This window comes from Medicago truncatula, chromosome 8 (assembly GCF_003473485.1).
Source record: "Medicago truncatula cultivar Jemalong A17 chromosome 8, MtrunA17r5.0-ANR, whole genome shotgun sequence".
Taxonomy (NCBI): domain Eukaryota; kingdom Viridiplantae; phylum Streptophyta; class Magnoliopsida; order Fabales; family Fabaceae; genus Medicago; species Medicago truncatula.
In genome coordinates, this window is record NC_053049.1 from 17,527,762 (window position 1) to 17,545,725 (window position 17,964).

At 33.0% G+C, this 17,964-nt stretch overlaps 2 protein-coding genes across 3 annotated transcripts; both read left to right on the plus strand.

The window, feature by feature from the left end:
* Positions 1-220: 220 nt before the first annotated feature.
* LOC11407748 (uncharacterized) lies at positions 221-7,780 on the plus strand. 2 transcript variants are annotated; one of them, XM_039828963.1, is made up of 8 exons: positions 221-243; positions 2,287-2,794; positions 3,348-3,433; positions 6,673-6,751; positions 6,847-6,906; positions 7,029-7,150; positions 7,256-7,327; positions 7,450-7,780. In XM_039828963.1, the coding sequence occupies exons 2-8, from the start codon at positions 2,360-2,362 to the stop codon at positions 7,550-7,552; spliced, it is 957 nt and encodes a 318-aa protein (XP_039684897.1). In that variant the 5' UTR covers positions 221-243; positions 2,287-2,359; the 3' UTR covers positions 7,553-7,780. The 2 variants fall into 2 exon arrangements, with proteins under 2 accessions (XP_039684897.1, XP_003628241.1); XM_003628193.4 differs by lacking the exon at positions 221-243 and adding an exon at positions 1,208-1,422.
* A 6,151-nt stretch (positions 7,781-13,931) lies between these two features.
* LOC11407749 (F-box/kelch-repeat protein At3g06240) lies at positions 13,932-15,832 on the plus strand. The gene has a single exon (XM_024773861.2). It carries the CDS (start codon positions 14,093-14,095, stop codon positions 15,359-15,361), a length of 1,269 nt encoding a protein of 422 aa, XP_024629629.1. The 5' UTR covers positions 13,932-14,092; the 3' UTR covers positions 15,362-15,832.
* The last annotated feature ends 2,132 nt before the right edge of the window (positions 15,833-17,964 follow it).

The following is a 17,964-nucleotide window of genomic DNA, read 5'->3' on the forward strand; positions in this document are numbered from 1 at the left end:
ATATTTAAAACGTACGAGTTTCATATATTAGGTTACCGACAAAAAATGACTTTGTTTAATTTTAGAAAAATTAAAATAAAAAGTTAATTTATTTTTATGGAAGAACCCAAAATATTTAACCCAAATTTAAATCTGAGATAGCTGCTAAAATAAATTAAATTTGAGAGTAGAGTATTCGGTGCTTGATTCATTCCATGCTGCTCAACTCAGTGTTCAACTCACACAACCGCAACCTCTGTGACTGTGAGCACTAACCTTTGATCTTTTCTTCTCATTTTCACTCACTCTCGTCTTCATTGTCTTCAAATTACTTGTTTTATTCTCTTCCTGGATATTATTTTATAAATATCTTCTTTATTTCCGAATCAATTCCCACTTCTGCAACATTCATTACCTTACAATTTGTTAATTTTTCTTTCAATTTCTTTTTTGAGTAACAAAAGAGATAAAATTACTCAATAGTTAGTGAAAAATTAGTTATATTAATATTTGATGAAGATATTAATGGTAGATATTATATGCACATGCACAAATACCAATGAGGATTGGGTTTAGGATTTACCTCCACGAGAGGGAACCTATGAGAGTGAGAAAAAAAACACACAAATTTTTTATGATTTTAGTTAGGTTATGTTTCCAATGGACAATGTATTTCTAGTTTAAATTGAAATATTTATTGGTAGTTAACTTGCCATCTAACATGGACACTCCGGTGTTTCGGTGTCAAACACGTGTTGTGTCCGACACCGACACGATACGACACCGACACTGAATTATGTGATTTTCTCAAATTATTAGCGGTGTCACTATCTGTGTCATGTCTTGTGTTTGTGTCCATATCCGTGCTTCATGTCTTGCCATACTAACTGAGCTATACAAGTAATTGTGGAGAGTTGGGTAGCTCAACTGATTTAAGTTAAGGGATAAGGAGTTGAAGGTCATAGGCTCAAACTCGAACGAGGATTGAGTTTAGGATTTACCTCTAAGAGAGAGAACCAATGAGAGAGAAAAAAACAATTTTTATAATTTTAGTTAGGTTAATATTTATAGGATCTTGCTAACCATTGCCCTCAGGACAATGGTTAAGGAAACCAAAATCAGTGGCAGGGGAGCCACCGCCTCCCCCATCTCTTAAAAAAAAATAAAAAATACACTGGAAATTACTATAATGCCCTTAATTAATATGAATATTACCAATTCAATTTCATTTCCTCTTCCCCTTTCTCTTTCATCTGCGTTCCTCTTTTTTCTTCTCCCAGCCAAAGCAAAACCACCGAACAACATCCACCACCACACCACTGCCGGCGAGCCGCGACCACTCTTCTCCTTCTCCATCCATCACCGCCGCATCCTCCTCAATCTTCTGTATTGATTCTTTAGTTTAGAGAGCTATCTCCATCCATCTCTCTAGTTTAGAAATTGGTTCGTTTTGAAATCATTTATTTTATTTCAATGAAATTGAAACCGGCTATTGTTATGAAATTTGAATGTTATTAGAATTGATGTAACATTGAAACCATGTATTGTTAGTTGATTTTGAAATTATGTTGATTTTGAAACTGTTTCAACAGGAAAAGTTAAGATGAAAAGTCGGGATGCGTTAAGCATCACTTTGAATATGATGATCGGTTTTTAGTATTATTTTGTTGAAATTTTTTATGAACGACACCGAAATGGGTCGTATTGTATATTATATGATTTATATATTTTAGTTTATTTTTATAGCTGCCACCCCAAAATTTTAGGTCTGGCTCCGCCACTGGCCAAAAGTATAATGTTTGCATTAGTTTCAACAACATTTTGACCTTTAAAAAGTTAAATTTATCACTTTTCACCATTTTCCAATGCTATATTTCTATTTTTATCCCCTTATCTATTGGTAGTTAACTTGCCATCTAGCATGCACACTCCACAAAATAGGCATGTCCCGGTGTTGTTGTGTCCGACACCGACACGACACTGACTTTGAATTATTTGATTTTCTCAAATTATTAGCGGTGTCACTGTCCGTGTTGTGTCTTGTGTCTGTGTCCATATCCGTGCTTCATAGCTTGCCATACTAACTGAGCTATACAAGTAATTGTGGGAAGTTGGGTAGCTCAATTGATTTGAGTTAAGGGATAAGGAGTTGAAGGTCATAGGTTCAAACTCGGACAAAGTAGTAAATATTATTCCAACAACTAATTACTAACATTTGTCATAAAAAAAAAAAAACTTAGTAGTACTTGATTTGTGTTATATGTTCATGTTGATTCATTTGTTGCAACATTGTGATTTGTGGTGCAGGTTAATTCTTAGAGTTCAAAAGCTGACTTTGTTTTTAACTGAGACACAACTATAAACTCTTTTCTAACAACACATGATTATATCACACCCTTTTACACCTTTTCCTTCTTGCATTACCATTACATGCTCCAAACCTTTTTCCCATAATAATCATTTTATCAAATCCTATATACCTCCTTTTCTGCTCTTGAGAAATGCTAGATCATCGACATTGTTATGTAGTGCTAGAAGTGGACGAAATGAAAATTCAAACAGTTTGGACTTTGATATAGACATCAATGAGGAAGATCAAGTGCTTGAGAATGATGATTATGGTGGGTTTTCAGCTCAAGGGATGGAAACAAATGATATTATTGATGTAGATGAAGGACAAGATGATGGTGATGGCAGAAGATATTCAGGTGGAGGACCGTATAAAGGCAGGGATGAGAAGGATTTTGATAGAAATCCAGAATTTGCTGAAATACTTGGTGATTATCTAGATGATCCTGAGAAGGCACAGTCCAGAGTAAGCAACATCATTTATTGATAGTTCATACAATGTTTTAAAAATCAGAACCAGTTGAACCGGAGATGTTTTTCCAGTTGATTTGATTTTGGTTGGATCACGGTCTAGTTGAACTAGATTGAATCATTGAATAGCGGTTGATTCAATTAAACTGGTTTTTATTTTCTACATTGTTTTATTTTTTTAATTATTTATTTGTCATCCGCTTCAACCACGGCTGAACCAATTGAACCATGACCTAGAAGCCTCACCGGTTTGATCTCCGGTCTGCTTTTTAAAACATCTGTTTCATGACTTGAGTCTTATACATCAAGTAGTGGAATCTATCTTCATATGAGGGAGTCTGCTTTTTAAAACATCTGTTTCGTGACTTTAGTCTTATACATCAAGTAGTGGAATCCATCTTCATATGAGGGAGTTTTCTTTCGTTTCCATTGTTTTAAGGGTGGTGTTTGTTACCTTTCACGTTGTTGAAAATTTGAGAGTAGCAGCTTCAAATTACTTTCCATCTATGATACCAAGATTAAATCAATTGAGCTTGATTAATTTGCAGATGGAAGAGAGACTAAGAAAAAACAGGAACAAAATACTCCACACAAAGACCGGATCAGGAGTACCAATGAAAGTGTCATTCAATAAGTAAGTTCAGTTCAACTGTATATTTGTATGCTTATCAACAAAACAAAACTCTCTCTCTCTCCCTCTCTCTCTCTCTCTATATATATATATATATATATATGTGTGTGTGTGTGTGTGTGTGTGTGTGTGTGTGTGCGCGTGTGTGTGACTGAACCATGCAGTTTTCAGTTGTTTGTACTGATGTAGTTGCATGTTTCTTATCATTAAGTTTCTCTTTCTCTTCTACTATTTAGTTTACTAGAATGTAGAAATGTACATAGCCAGTAAGATTCAAGTTATTGTTGTTCGTAAATTCACATAGCCAGTAAGATTGGTCAAATTTTACTCTCACAATTTCTTTCCCACTGGCCAGCAAGTAGGACATAAATACATTGTTGGTGGTGTTGAGAGTTGTAATACCTGTTATTATTTTATTTCCTTGGACTGATTTGTTACTTAGTTTCCTTTTATCAGGACAGATTTTAAGCCATTAGTGTAGCTCTATTATTGGAAAGTAGTAATAAGGAATAGTCTATATAATGTAAATACATTCTACAATTTTCACCATAGAATGATATTTAAGATATTTCCTTTCAACTAACGGTATATTTTCCCTAGTAAGTAATAACAACCAGAGTAGGAGATGCCTGACAGGACAAGTGACTTGAAATTGTAACATAAACAACTAAAAGTAGAATTCTAGGATGGTCCAGTTTGAAGTTGTAGGGTTTTAGATGAGGAAAGACAAATAATAAATACTACTTTGAATTATGATTATGGTTCGATATGATTGATGATTTATTGATTTTGAAGATACATGTGGTAAAGAGCCCATAGAGATGTAGTGGGAGACTCTAGAAAATAAAAGAATTCAGATTTCTTATATTCTGTAATCTAAGATATGTATGGGAGGGTGCCATTTGTGTGAGAACACATGGTGAAAATACAAAAGATATTCCTGTAATTATGGTTGGACACCAAGAATAAACCTGGAGCCCTTATCTTTTCTATCCTGGTTCTAGATGTGTTTTCTAAATATATGCAAGAGACTCTGCCGCAATACATGTTTTTTCAGACGATATAGTTTTTAATTAGAGAATTGAGAGAAATAAATAGAAAGGTAGAAATATGGAGACAAGCCTTATGACACTTCTTTGCATCTAGTTTCAGTGAAGTTGGATGACAAAAACTTCGTTATCTGGTAGCAACAGGTTGGTGGGACCATTATTAAGGGTCGTATATTGCACTTATTTGTGGTTTTCCCATAAATATCGATATTGATATTAGAGGTTAGAGTTAGACAGTTCTGTCCTTCTCTTGAGTTGGGAAATACAAAAAATTGTGGAAGATCTATTTAAGAGTATTGTTGGAACCTTTTCCTTGGGAAAGTTAATATTCAGTAGAAGAACACTTAACAAAAATAGAGAAGGATAAGAGAAAGAAGAGTAGAATTCTGTATCAGGCAAGAGCAGGGAAAGAAAAGTTAAGAAGAGTAACCAAAGGAGCACTCTCCTTTCACACTGGATTAACCAGTTACAACTCAATCATTCACACATGCCTTCCTCTTTGTTTAGAGGGTTATTATAGAACTGAAACTAACAAACTCCTAACTGTCTTGTTGACCCCTATTCTGCTTCATTTGTAATAGACCTAAGGGGTTCTCTTAGTTCCATGGGTGGCTCATCCTCTTGTCTAACAAGTGTCTACTGAGAGTTAAAGCTTTGATTAATTTCTTAGTTTCCATTGGATTTCCTGCATCATCACAATAACATTTAGAGGCAGTTCTGGATGGTTTACCAAATGACTATGGATGTATAGTGCCTCTGTAACATCTGTAAATAGCCGTTTTGATTCCTCCACGTAAAGTAGATAATTGGTGCTTGCTCATGAAGCCAGAATTTAGAATAACGAGAAGGCCTCAACTATGAAATCTTTTCCCATTAATATGGTGCAGAAACAATCCAAAACTAAGTCAACAACTTCATTATTGCATGATTGCATCTGTGTAGTTCAAGTCAGGAACAATCACATGCTGAGTATGAAGAATGACAAGCAGGCTGGGGAATTTTCTGTATGGAGCTGGTTGTGGGTTCCAAGGAATGTGAGAGGTGTGGAGTACATGGAATGAGGGTATCATGGATAGGACATCATTGTAGGTGTCAAGAAGTGGTTATGAACCATTATGGAGGGAGTGTTCTTTGTTTGTAAAGAGCTTTTCTCTTGGAAATATTTTCTGAGATTGTTCTCCTGGTCTATTTTGGGTCCAGATTCCCTGCCATAAGGGGAATCCAAATCTGTTTATTTCCTTTGCTATGAATAAAATATCTCATATAGTTCTATTTCTTTTGAGTTTGATATTTTTTTTTTATCTTATCAAGATCAAGCTCTTTGTCCTCTACGATTAAGTCAGATTATTTCCTACAAAGGGCTCTCCTCCGCTGCAGCTCCAGTTTCACATACTGTATATATTTTTAAACCACATAGGAATGTGTTGGTTTATTCTATATCCTAACAAGATATTATGCAAAAGAAACGAACAATGAACTGAAACATAACAATGTATGGATTGATCCCCTTGCAGAAATGATAATTGTACTCTCAAGAAGACAGAGCCACCTTACTGAGATAGGAACTCTCCTTAACCGAGCAGCGAGCACCACCATTTCCCTACTTCACACTTCTCACTGTCCTTCGATTTAGTTACCCTCCTCTAAATACATCATCTCTCCATGATTCGCATACCCCTTACCAACTTACTTGTTTCCATGTAGGCATTCTGTTATTCTCTTTCCTCACTAATCCCCCTTGTGCAACATATTTCTTTCTCTCATTCACACACAAGTCTACACCCTTAGTTAGGCCCCTTTCCATTTCCCTGCCCCTTTTTACCTTTTTTACAAGACATGCATAACGTGCCTATCATTCTCCAACACAATCCCGTGTTTATATATGTCCCCCACAAATCTTTCACCTGTATCATCAATTACCAAAGATCTAGTCGGTGTTAGTATATTTGCTAGAGATGATTGGGTGTATTCCAAATATCACAGATATATTTTGTCTCTAATAGAGATGCTATGCATTTACATTGTAAGTGTTGCTGTTGCATACAATTAACCAGCCAAGACTTTTTAAAAAATAATTACTTTTGATTCCCAAAGTGCCTGACATGCTCCAGATGCTGCAATGATTACATATTCTATTTACCTTTCTGTCAAAAAGATATTCTGTCTTTCTTACCCTGATACTGGCGTTTCCAGATTTGATTTTTCAAACTCATATATATGGTTTGAATTTTACAATGCTCCATTGGCAAAAGACATCAACTTAATTTGTGATGTAAGTAACTACATCCTATGACTTTTTTGTTTTACATTCTTCACGATGCACACATGCTTCAATTAGGAAGTTTTGTTGAATTTGGATCTTTGCAGGCTATTCGAGCATGGCACATTGTAGGACGACTTGGAGGATGCAATGCCATGAACATGCAAGTAAGTTGTTTTTCTCTTCTGCCATGGGAACCAAATTTTTTCTCTCTCATTTTTCCTTTGTATTTATAGTGAATTTTTAAAACATAATTGTTTTGCTTATAGAACTGGCATAATTTCTACAGCTGTCACAGTCTGAGATAGAAAAACGACCAAGTTACGATTATATTCAGGGAGCGAATGTAACACCAACGACATTTTACAACATTGGGGATCTTGAGGTTCAAGACAACTTGGCTCGAATATGGTGCAGAACTAATCGCATATTCCTTCATTCTTAATGCTTGTTATACATATTAGTTAATGTAATCTGAAGTGAAAATTCTAATAATTTCTTCTTGTGATATAACAGGATAGATATTGGGACTAATGAACCATTGATTCTAGATGTTTTGATAAATGCATTGACACAGATAAGTTCTGAGTATGATCTCCGCTTTCTCTGTTTGTTTAATTAACTACTGCAGTTCATTTATTTTCCCTTTCTTTCTCATTACATGTTTGTATTAATCCAATTAATTGATTTGGCTTTTTGTTTTTTGATAGCTTTGTTGGGATCAAGCAAGTAGTGTTTGGTGGAGAAGAATTTGAGAATTGGAAAGAGGATTTAACATCAGAGGATTCAGGTTATGGTGTTCATAAGATCTAGCCAATTTTCTAGGCATATGGTCAAATGAAAGAGTAAATCATGGTTACAATTGTTATCAAACTTTATACAAGTTTTATTAGGAGACAAGTCAACAATGTTGCTCATTTGTTTGCAAGAACGTCACCGTATTTCATTAGCCATCAAGAGTTTGATCATACCCCATTATGTATTTGTATTCAAACAATTTTGATGAATGAAATGAGTTAAATTTATTTCTTTAAGAAAAAACTAAATTTTCCTGGATGTATATTTGATTATTTCACAATTTGATTATTTCACAGCAGGTACTAAAATGCTTATGGAATTTGTGGAGATTCACAACTCCACTAGCATGTGTCTATTAACCGACAAAAATTAATTTTGAATGAATTGTTCCGGTTAAAAGCGTGTCTAATTTAAAGTAGTTTATCTATTGATAACATCTGTGAAAATGAGTTGAATAATAAATTTGAGCCGATTTTACTTAACTTCCGATTGAACTCTAAATTAGGCCCCTTCTCTGGAACCAAGGATTAAGACCATTTATTTTTAATATCTTTATTACTGGAGGAATATTTTGAAATAGTCAATCGGTTGTAGGTGTAGAATATGTTAACCTTGATCACATTCTTGCTATTTATGAAGATGGTTGGTGGATAGTATGAATTGTTGGTCTCATGGTTTGACAATGTAGTTTGGTGTGGAATATTTGGAATTGTTATCTTGGGAGTAGATAAGTATTGCATGAAAATGGATGGAGTATTTAGAGTTTAGATCTTTAAATTATTTGAGAGGTTTATCTGAAGAGAGAAAAAGGAGAAAAATGAAAATTGATGTATTTGAATTAAATAATCAACTTTTGCTAACTTAAATGCTTTTTTTTGTATAAATAGGATCAGAGAGTATAAATCAGACACTATCACTGAAATCTTAAAGTCAAAGAGTTGTTTTTTTTAATCTTAGTGAATTTTTTTTTTCTTCCTTTATTTTCACATTAAAGCAGGGACAGATACATACTTTAGGTACATGTGGAACTAAAATTTCAAATAAATAATAATGCAAACTAAATGTTTTTTTTTAGTCAACAAATATTATTCTCGTCAAGATTGTGTAAGAAACACAAAAACTCGCGGATCAAATAGTCTAAAATACAGTAGTGTGCTCATACAAAGGTGCTAAAAGCAAAAGAGCAAGCACCTGCCAACCCAATACTCAACAATTCCATAAAAATAAACACTATGCAAGCCAAAAAAATTGCTTACCGCTAAAGTGACAGACCACACAAAAGCAGCAGCACATCAAAACTAAGGGGACGAGATTGAAAGTTGAGAGAGAGGATGACAAGAGGGCAAGAGGCGCGCAGGACTCCGGGAAAAGGGAAAAAAGAGAGAGTTATTTACCGAGTTACTTCTTTTGTGTTTTATCAATTATAACAAAGTCTATATTATTAGAAAGTCTATACCGGAAGTATTTTAAGGTTTTGTTTGTTCTCATAATATAGAAGGGTTTAAGATCATTCTTTATGTCCTGCATCATTGTTAGTTCACAGATATCTTGTTTTTTAACAATACATGTTATAATCCTGTTAGTGTTCTGGTTTGAAACTTTTGTATTTATCTACTTATGAAGTAAAATGAATGAGGAATAAAAATAATAAAGACAAGGTGTTAAATAGCGATCAAAGGTCACAGTCACATTAAGGATTTTGCAATTTTGATGTTACCAATTACAATCATCATGATATGAACTAATCATAACGTAGCACAAATCTTATTAAAATTATTTGTGCTGTCATATAATGTATAATAACTTAGATTAAAAATACCATCTTTCTTGGATTTAAAAAAAAAAAACCTAAAATGATTTTTTTTTATTCAAATTTAACAAAAATACATTAAAATGAAACATTGTTACAAACCTAACCTAAAACATTTATTACATTTATATTCTCCTAATTTTGTGCCTATGTGTATAGAAGTAGAATATGATTGAAACACAAATAAATAAAAACAGGGTTGCTCGCCATTTCAAAAAAAAAAAAAAAAAGGATAAAAAGTTAAAAAAAATAATGCTCGCCATCTTATTTGAAGAACTGACAGAATGTTCAAAATAAAAGCTGCAAACTTGCAGAGATTGTTGAAAAAATGGCAATGCTCGCCAATTCAATAGAAGAAAGGGGCATTTGTATCAATTGTTTTCAGGCTCAGGCTAGCGTGGGAGACCAGATCAGGTCTCTCACGGTGGGAGGGGAGAAAAAACCTGCAATTGTATGTCACCATTAGTTTTAATAGTTTTATATTATTTTTGCTATTTATACTTTTGACCCATCTAAGTTAATTATAAATATTTCACTCGAGTTTTTTTATTTACGAAATTGGCATGTCCCCCTTTTTTTTTTTATTATTTAAAAAACCAAATAAGTTACTACCTTTAATTATTATTTTCTTTCTTCTTTATTCTCTCCTTGTTCTGATTTCCTTGCATCTCTTTCGAGCACCATCATCACAACAATAGTGCTCATGGCACTGGTAAAAACTATTTTTTCTGATATTCATCCTTGTTACTACATGACCAGCATCACCATCCCACAAGTTACTACCACCACCATCATCGGTATCATCAATATTCATTAAACAACAACAACCACCGCAACAAGTCAATTTTTTTTATTTAAATAACCATTTATAAATTAAAAGAGCTTTATTTTCCATGACTGAGGTTGGATATTTTGTTGGAAAACAAAAATATTTCAGTTTTGAGTGTTTAAAGATGCAGAAAATTGCTTGAAATCACAAGGAATTGTTATTTGCTTCATGATTCTAGATTAAAATTGAGTTTTCTAAAATGGCATAAAGTTATAGCTTTTCTATTCAGGGTCGCGAGGATTTTCGACTGAGTTGTTTTGACCCTTCTAGAGGTTGAAGATGCAGTAGTAAAAACAAATAAAAAAAATAACTCATACAATGCAGGCGATGGGTATCGAACCGACGACAATTTTTTTCATCAACAGACACTAATCAAACCAACTGTACCACTAATTCTATTGTATACTTACATAATTTGATTATTATTAACCGTAAAAGGTTAAGCAATAAAAATTTGCTATGATTAATTCAATATATTAATTAAGCAACAAAAGAGTCCTATGATTAATGCAATATATTACATCAAATGCTCGCAGTTATATATACCATCCGGTAACTATTATAAACAATAATTCATATTTTATGTTCATTTAATAATTGTTGTATGTGGTATTTAATAAAGACCGTATACATTATTTATTAAATTAAATGAATTTAAAATGTAAATTTTTGCTTATAATAGTGACCTAAGGGTGTGTGTGATATTAAAAATTTATATAAAAGATTTCGACCAAGTTGACTACTTTTCTGAAGGAACAGTTTGTCGGATTAACTTATATGAAATATTTAGATTGCCGAAATTTTAATTCTTACTTCGTTCTTAATTCATTTAGATCATATCAAACTAATCGTTAGTTAATTAAGTCCGTCTTGGTCAGAGGAGGAATGTCATTTTTAACTAGGTTTCTAAAGTGAAAGTTTGTCAGATTGACTTATGCCAAAAAGAAAAAAATTTACAAAGCGCTTAAAATTAGATTATTTTTACAAGATATGAAATAAATGTGAATTTTCAAGCGCTCAAAATTTAAAATTCATATAAAATTCATCCCTTTTTTAAAAAAATTAAACTATTGCAGGAGATAATTTTATAATGTATTAAATAAGAGTTCAAAAAATAATTTTAAATTTTGAATGATACACATGAGTTTGCTAAATATGCAGGGACCAAAAATGCAGGGTCTCAATTTACATTACGTTTACGGATTAAATATGAATTGATTTGAAATCAATTGGTATTAATAAAAATGCTTGGCACAGTTGGTGTAAATTGGATACTTTGATGATCAAGGGTTGTCTGTTCGATACTTTTGTTGCATCAATGTCTTTTTATTAATTTTTTTTACCTGCATCTTCAACCTCCAGACGGGTCGAAACGACCCGTTTTATGACCCGGAAGAGAAAACCATAACTTTAAGCCATTTTAACATCAAAAACTCAATTTTAACCTAGACTCACGAACCAAATACCATTTCTTTGTGATTTCAAGCAATTTTTTGCATCTTTAAACACTCAAAATTGAAATAATTTTGATTAGTTTCAACAAAACTCAACTTCAGTTATGGATAAAAACCCTCTTGATTTAAAAATGGTTCTGGAAATAAAAAATTGATTTATTGCCGTTTTTGTTGTTGTTCAATGAATACTAGATATCAGAAAAATATTTTTTAAGTTGTTGTTGTTCTTCAATGAATACTAGATATCAGCAAAATATTTTTTAATGGTGCCATAAACACTGGTGTTGGGTGTAAAGAACTTATGATGCTGGACATGTTGATAGTAAGGATGGATGGTAATGGGAAGGAAACCAGAAAAAGGAGAGAAGATAAAGAAGAAAGAAAAGAGTGGTCAAGAAATTGTGTGTGAAAAGATTACCATGACCATTGATCATGTCTCACGTTATATTTTGTTAAGTCTGATTTTTTTTTAAGTTGTTAAATAAATTTATCTGCAAAATAAAGGTTATAAATAATAATAAAAAAAGAGTTATATCACGTTTACTTTAAATATTTAAGACCAGAGGTATTTATAAATATTCTATCCATTAGGGCAAGTTGTGTAATTCTCAAATTTTAGTTATGGGTAAAATCACATGCAAAAGTACAATTTGCAATTCACCTACTAGGTACTGTAGCAACAGGTCCTTGGTAAGCAATCTGGACCGCATGTTGATTTTGAGGTACATCCAACGGTTTAAACACGGTCACTCACGGTGAGAGACCTGATTTGGTCTCCCACGCTAGAAGCCGCCTTGTTTTCAACTAGGGGTAGACATATCAATTTTTTTGGTGCTAGGGGCAGAAGAAAAAAAAATTCTATAGTTTACATGATCAAACTCTGAACTCACAACCTCCTTCTTAATTACCGATTTAGATCTTTTTTCCATTCATTTTGCTTAAATAAGTGATTTTCATGTATATTTAATTTTTTCTGTGGTGATTTTGTCGTCTTACATCGACGTTGGTTTCTTTGTTGTCTTGGTGCGACACTATTTTCTTTTTCCGTTTCGTCGGTGTCCGTTCAACTCAAATCGACATATTGGTTTTGATTAAGTGCAGATATTTTGGTGTCTCCAACGTTATAGATCTGGAGGCATGAGTAACATACCATACACTTTAATTTCACCATATTTGTAGATTTCGTCATAATTGTACGTATTCTTTTTTGTATGCTATTAACCTAAATGTTGTGAATTTTTAGTAGCTTCATGCTATTCAGTTGTAGTGATTAATTTGAAAATTGTTTTGTTCGATGTAAAAGTAACTTTCAATGATAAAAAAGGTTAAATTGCACTAGAGATCTTTTAAGTTATTTTAGAGGCAATAGTCATTTTGGTCCCTAAATGTGTAACAAATAGTCACAATGGTCCTTCAATGTATTGAAATTGTAAATAGTTTCTAGTTATGCATTTCGTTAGTCAAAATAGTTTCTGACATCAAAATAATTCCTCAATACTGTTATTAATTATTTTCATATAAGGATTGAGAGGACAGTAACTAAATATTTATATGGATTGATATGATAATAAGTAAGCATATTGAGGGATTAATATGACAATATTAACGAATCATTTTATTTTAAAGGACTATTTTCAATAACATAGTGCACAATCAAAAAATATTTTGAAATTTTGATACATTAAGAGACTATTTTGACTACCCCTTACATATTCAATGATTAAAATGATTATTACCCCGTTATTTAATTATAACATGTTAGCTTTTAAGTTTTTCTTTTTTATCACTTACGTCATTTAAGTTATTTAATTGTAATAAGTTAGTTATTTATGTTTGTTTTGTACCTTTTATGTCTTTAAGGTTATTTAATTGTAACTTTTAAACGTATGAGTAACTTACATTTTTAAGATTATTTTTAAGAAGTTTACATTTTTAAGATTTGAAATTCCCCAAACTGTTAAGATAAACAACTTATAAGATCTAAGTGGCACGAAAAAACTTAAAAAACAACTTATAACGGTTAAATAATTTAAAAATCAACTTATCATGATTAAATAATTTAAAAATCAACTTAAAAAACAACATTATTTATATATATATATAAGGTAAAAATGTCACCGTGATCTTAACTCACTTGGTAAGGGATAATGCATATTATATGCAGGGGTCGAAATTTAAATCCAAAAACCCTACTTATTCACATTTAAGGTAAAATTCTCTAGCCGCTAAGCTAGTTAAAAAAAATGCAAAACTCTTCTAAACAAGTAAAGTGTAAAATTTAAAATGTGTTGATATAACAAACTCATCGTTTCTTGTAAGAAAATGTGTCAAAGTGTGATTGAACGCGCCAACAAGGAGATATCTCCCACTCACTTTGCTTTGCACTGACAGTGTATCTATTTACTCAGCGATTACTCACTTTGCTTTGCACTTCGTGATTTTGATTTTCAGTTCCAATCTCCATGGATGCTGCTTCAAAGAAGAAGGTTAGGTCTTCTGATTCTCACATTCACGATGACATTGCTTTCTCCATTCTTTCTAAATTACCTTACAAATCTCTCACACGTTTCACTTGTGCTAAAAAATCATGGTCTCTTCTTTTTCAAAACCCTAATTTCATGAACACGCTCCGCAAAAATCACGAGAACAAAGCTGAAACGCGTCTCTTCATAAAGGAACATTTACCAGCGTTTACCATTCAGCAATCCCTTTCCATCCTTTCTGGTGATAGGTTTGAGAATAGGGTTAATTTGGAATGGCCACTTCCTCTTCAACAACAAGGTAACAATGCCAATGCCTATGCCAATCCCTTTCATTTTACTCATCCTATTATCATTTTGGGCTCTGCTAGTGTTAATGGCACTCTATGTCTCTACCAAGGCTTAACAACTGTATTGTGGAACCCTAGTACCTCAGAATTCAAAATCATTCCTCCTAGCTTTAAACCGAAGGAAAAGATTGAGTTTACGCTTCCTCCTCATGGGTTTGGTTATGATTGTGTTACAGATGATTATAAGGTGATTCGTAAGGTTAGGTATCCCTTTGAATTTGAAGGTGATGATTGGGTTTGTTTGCCGGACAAGGATGACCCTTTTTGGGAGATTGATGTACACCACCTTGACTTGATTGACGATTTTTGGGAGGAGAAGGGGCTCATTGTCAAGTTGTATGACTATGATCCTTGTTGGGAGATATATAGTCTAAGGAGTGATTCTTGGAGGAAACTCGATGGGTTTGATGATATGCCTGATTATTTCCCAGGTATAACGTCTATGGTGAACTTTAATGGATTTTGCCACTGGTTGACCCAAGGACCTGATAATGATATTGTGTCCTTCAACTTTAGCAAAGAGACATTCTTTGCAACTACCTTACCTTGTGATGTAAAACATAGATCGCACATGTTTTCCTTGGTGGAGTTAAATGAGTCTTTATCTGTCATCTATAATTATGACAGGACGCCTGATTTTCATATTTGGGTTTTGGATGAAGTGGGTGTAAAGGAATCATGGACCAAGCTCTTTATTGTCGGGTCTTATAATTGTTCGATTGTCTGTCCTATCTCAGTAGGGAACAAGAACCGTATATTCTTCAGGAAAGAAGATTCTGAGCTAGGCTGGTTTGATTTAAGTACCCAAAGAGTTGAGGTAATTGGAGTTAACGGAGAGTCATTTTGTTCGCACATGGTAATCTATAAGGAAAATCCTCTTCCTTTTCCGAGGAATGAATAATTTCAGCTAGTGGTTCATGAATATTGTTGTTAGATTTAGTATTTAACATCAAGATGAATGTTATGAAGTTGTTTAGAAACTGTAGTTTTGTATGTGTGGCAGATGAACATGTGTCTAATTCCAGAGTTCTATACTCCATAACACTATGTGACTTTGTTTTTTGACATTTGTTTGTATGGAGAAATGAGATATATAACCTACTTGTTCTAGCTATGAGGTTTTCTGAAAAATCGAGAGTAGCTGACTTTGAAATATCCATGTTTCGTTTTGAGCATCTTTGTTAGAGTATCAAGGTCAATGAATTGCTCTTCATTCTTTTATTTTGGAGCTGATGTGTAATCTTCTGATTTATAATACTGCCTAATAGGAAATATCAATGCAGAAATTGAAAATTTAGAAGGTAGGTATCAATGTGCTATAATATCCTAATTTTGTATATTAGGAACATCTTCCCAGGTCAGGTTTGGTGAATCCAAGCTCTGATAATGTTTCTATGGCTTTGTTCTTTTAACTTGTTTTGAGGTTGTTTTACTTTGTTTTCCTCTAATCAATGAGTCACTTAACTAATATAAAATAATTGCAAATTTACTGTTTTATGTGATGAGTTGGAGAAACCGGCATACTCAAGCTTAATGTTCATGACTAAGAGGGTTTAGAGCAACATGGTTGAATACAAAAAGTTCCTCGCTGCCATATCATTGGTTCATTGATAAAGAAAAATTGATGTGTATATACAAAAGTTAGTAAATTGGTGCATATGTCTGTCTTAATAATTTGTATGACTATTTTTAGTTATTTATTATATGAATGCTTTTAAATGTTGTGATCTATTATTGCAATTGTTGAAGATTGTAAATCTAAGACATCATTTGGGATTGGATGAACCATTAAAATTTGTTGTAGAATATAGTCGTGTTTTAGAGCGCTTTATCTGTGTACCGCTCCTCTGAAACCATAGGTAAAATAAGCATTTGATGAATCTCATAGGTAAAATAAGCATTTGAGCTGGAAAGAAATAGAAACTCATTGGAATTCCTATTGACACTTGATAAAGATGGTAAATGAGAATTGAGATGCTCTATATGTGGAGCTTTTGTATTTTTTTATTTTTTATTGGATTAGAATACCCTTTAGACTATTTTTAAAAAGAAAAAGCAGATCACTGGAAGCACATTTGATACAAAGTAAGCTATGGAAAACCACAAATGTCATTAATGACTTACAATTGAGTTTATTTATAACATACTAACTGAGAAGTTTTGAACTTAAAATCCATGTCGTGAAAGCCAAAGATTTAACCATATATGTCAATCACAGTTGGTCCTAGAACCCAGTTTCTATATGTGCTTGCAGGTTTGAGGTTTTTGACCATGCAAAGTTTGAATATTGGGTGGAGAAGGGTGTAGCACCAGCCATAGAAACCTGTTTAAAACTTTATGAAGATGTTTTGAATTTGGGGTATAAGGTCATTTTACTTGCAGGGTGGAGTGAAAGTCATGGGACTGTTACTGTTGATAATTTGATAAATGCCGGCTTTTGGGATTGGCACCATCTCATTTTAAGGTAATTCCCACAAAGCTTGTTAAGCCTATATGTTTTTGTTTGATTGGTTGTTAAGCCTATATGTTAAATGCACAAAGATTTGAATATATGTGTGTAATGCTTATGTGATGTAGATGGATTTTGTGTTTTTCGTTGACATATTTTGTTATTGTGTTCAAACAAAATCATGTACATATATTGCGCATCCATTCCGTTCTTATTGGTTTTGTTATTGTGATATCTTTAACCGTGGAATAGTTGGCATGTTTTGGTAGAGATTAAGCTGAAAAGGTGACACAAATTTAATGATTTCTGTCAACTGTTTGGTGTCCTAGCATGCTTAATGTTTTTTTTTTTTGGAAAAGACATGTTGTAGTGTGCTTAGACGAATGGAGAAAGGTAAACTTTGTTTTGGCTCATTTAAGGAGGAGCTTGGATAAGATCTTTTTACTGGCTAGCAGTGTGCTTAGACGAAATCATTTTGGTATTGAGTTTCAAGTCAGTATAATTGTTTGCGAGGTTAATCAATGAAGTAAAAGTAAAGGCAAAATAAAGCAGAGTGGTACAATGAATAGAACTAGAAGCAATTGAAGGGAGTCCAGTAATGTAAAGACAAAAGAGTAGCAATCATGAAAAAGATATGAATTTCAGATATTTTAGTGCAGGGCTTAATTCTAGCTTAGCTTAAATGAAGGAATGACAGGATGCGCATCATTACCCAAGATGAGGTTAAAGTGAGCATGATAGGATGATTATATGTTCATAGCAGTGAAAATGTAGTATAGTGCCTCCTGCCTTCCCAAGAGAAGCAAGGTTTAAATATCTTATATTATCATGCAAGATTCTACAAAAATAGCGGGAGATGTAAACTTTAGTATTCAAGTTGGTCAGTTGAAAAGCAGAAATATATCAGGTGTTATTTACTACTAAACGGTGCCTCTAAGCTTTAAAAAATTACTGCATAGTTATAAGACCTGCGATGGTTATGAAAGAAAAATACCAATTGAGCCCAATAAAAAATATATTGATGAAAAATTGACATATAGTTAGAGGCTTTGTTG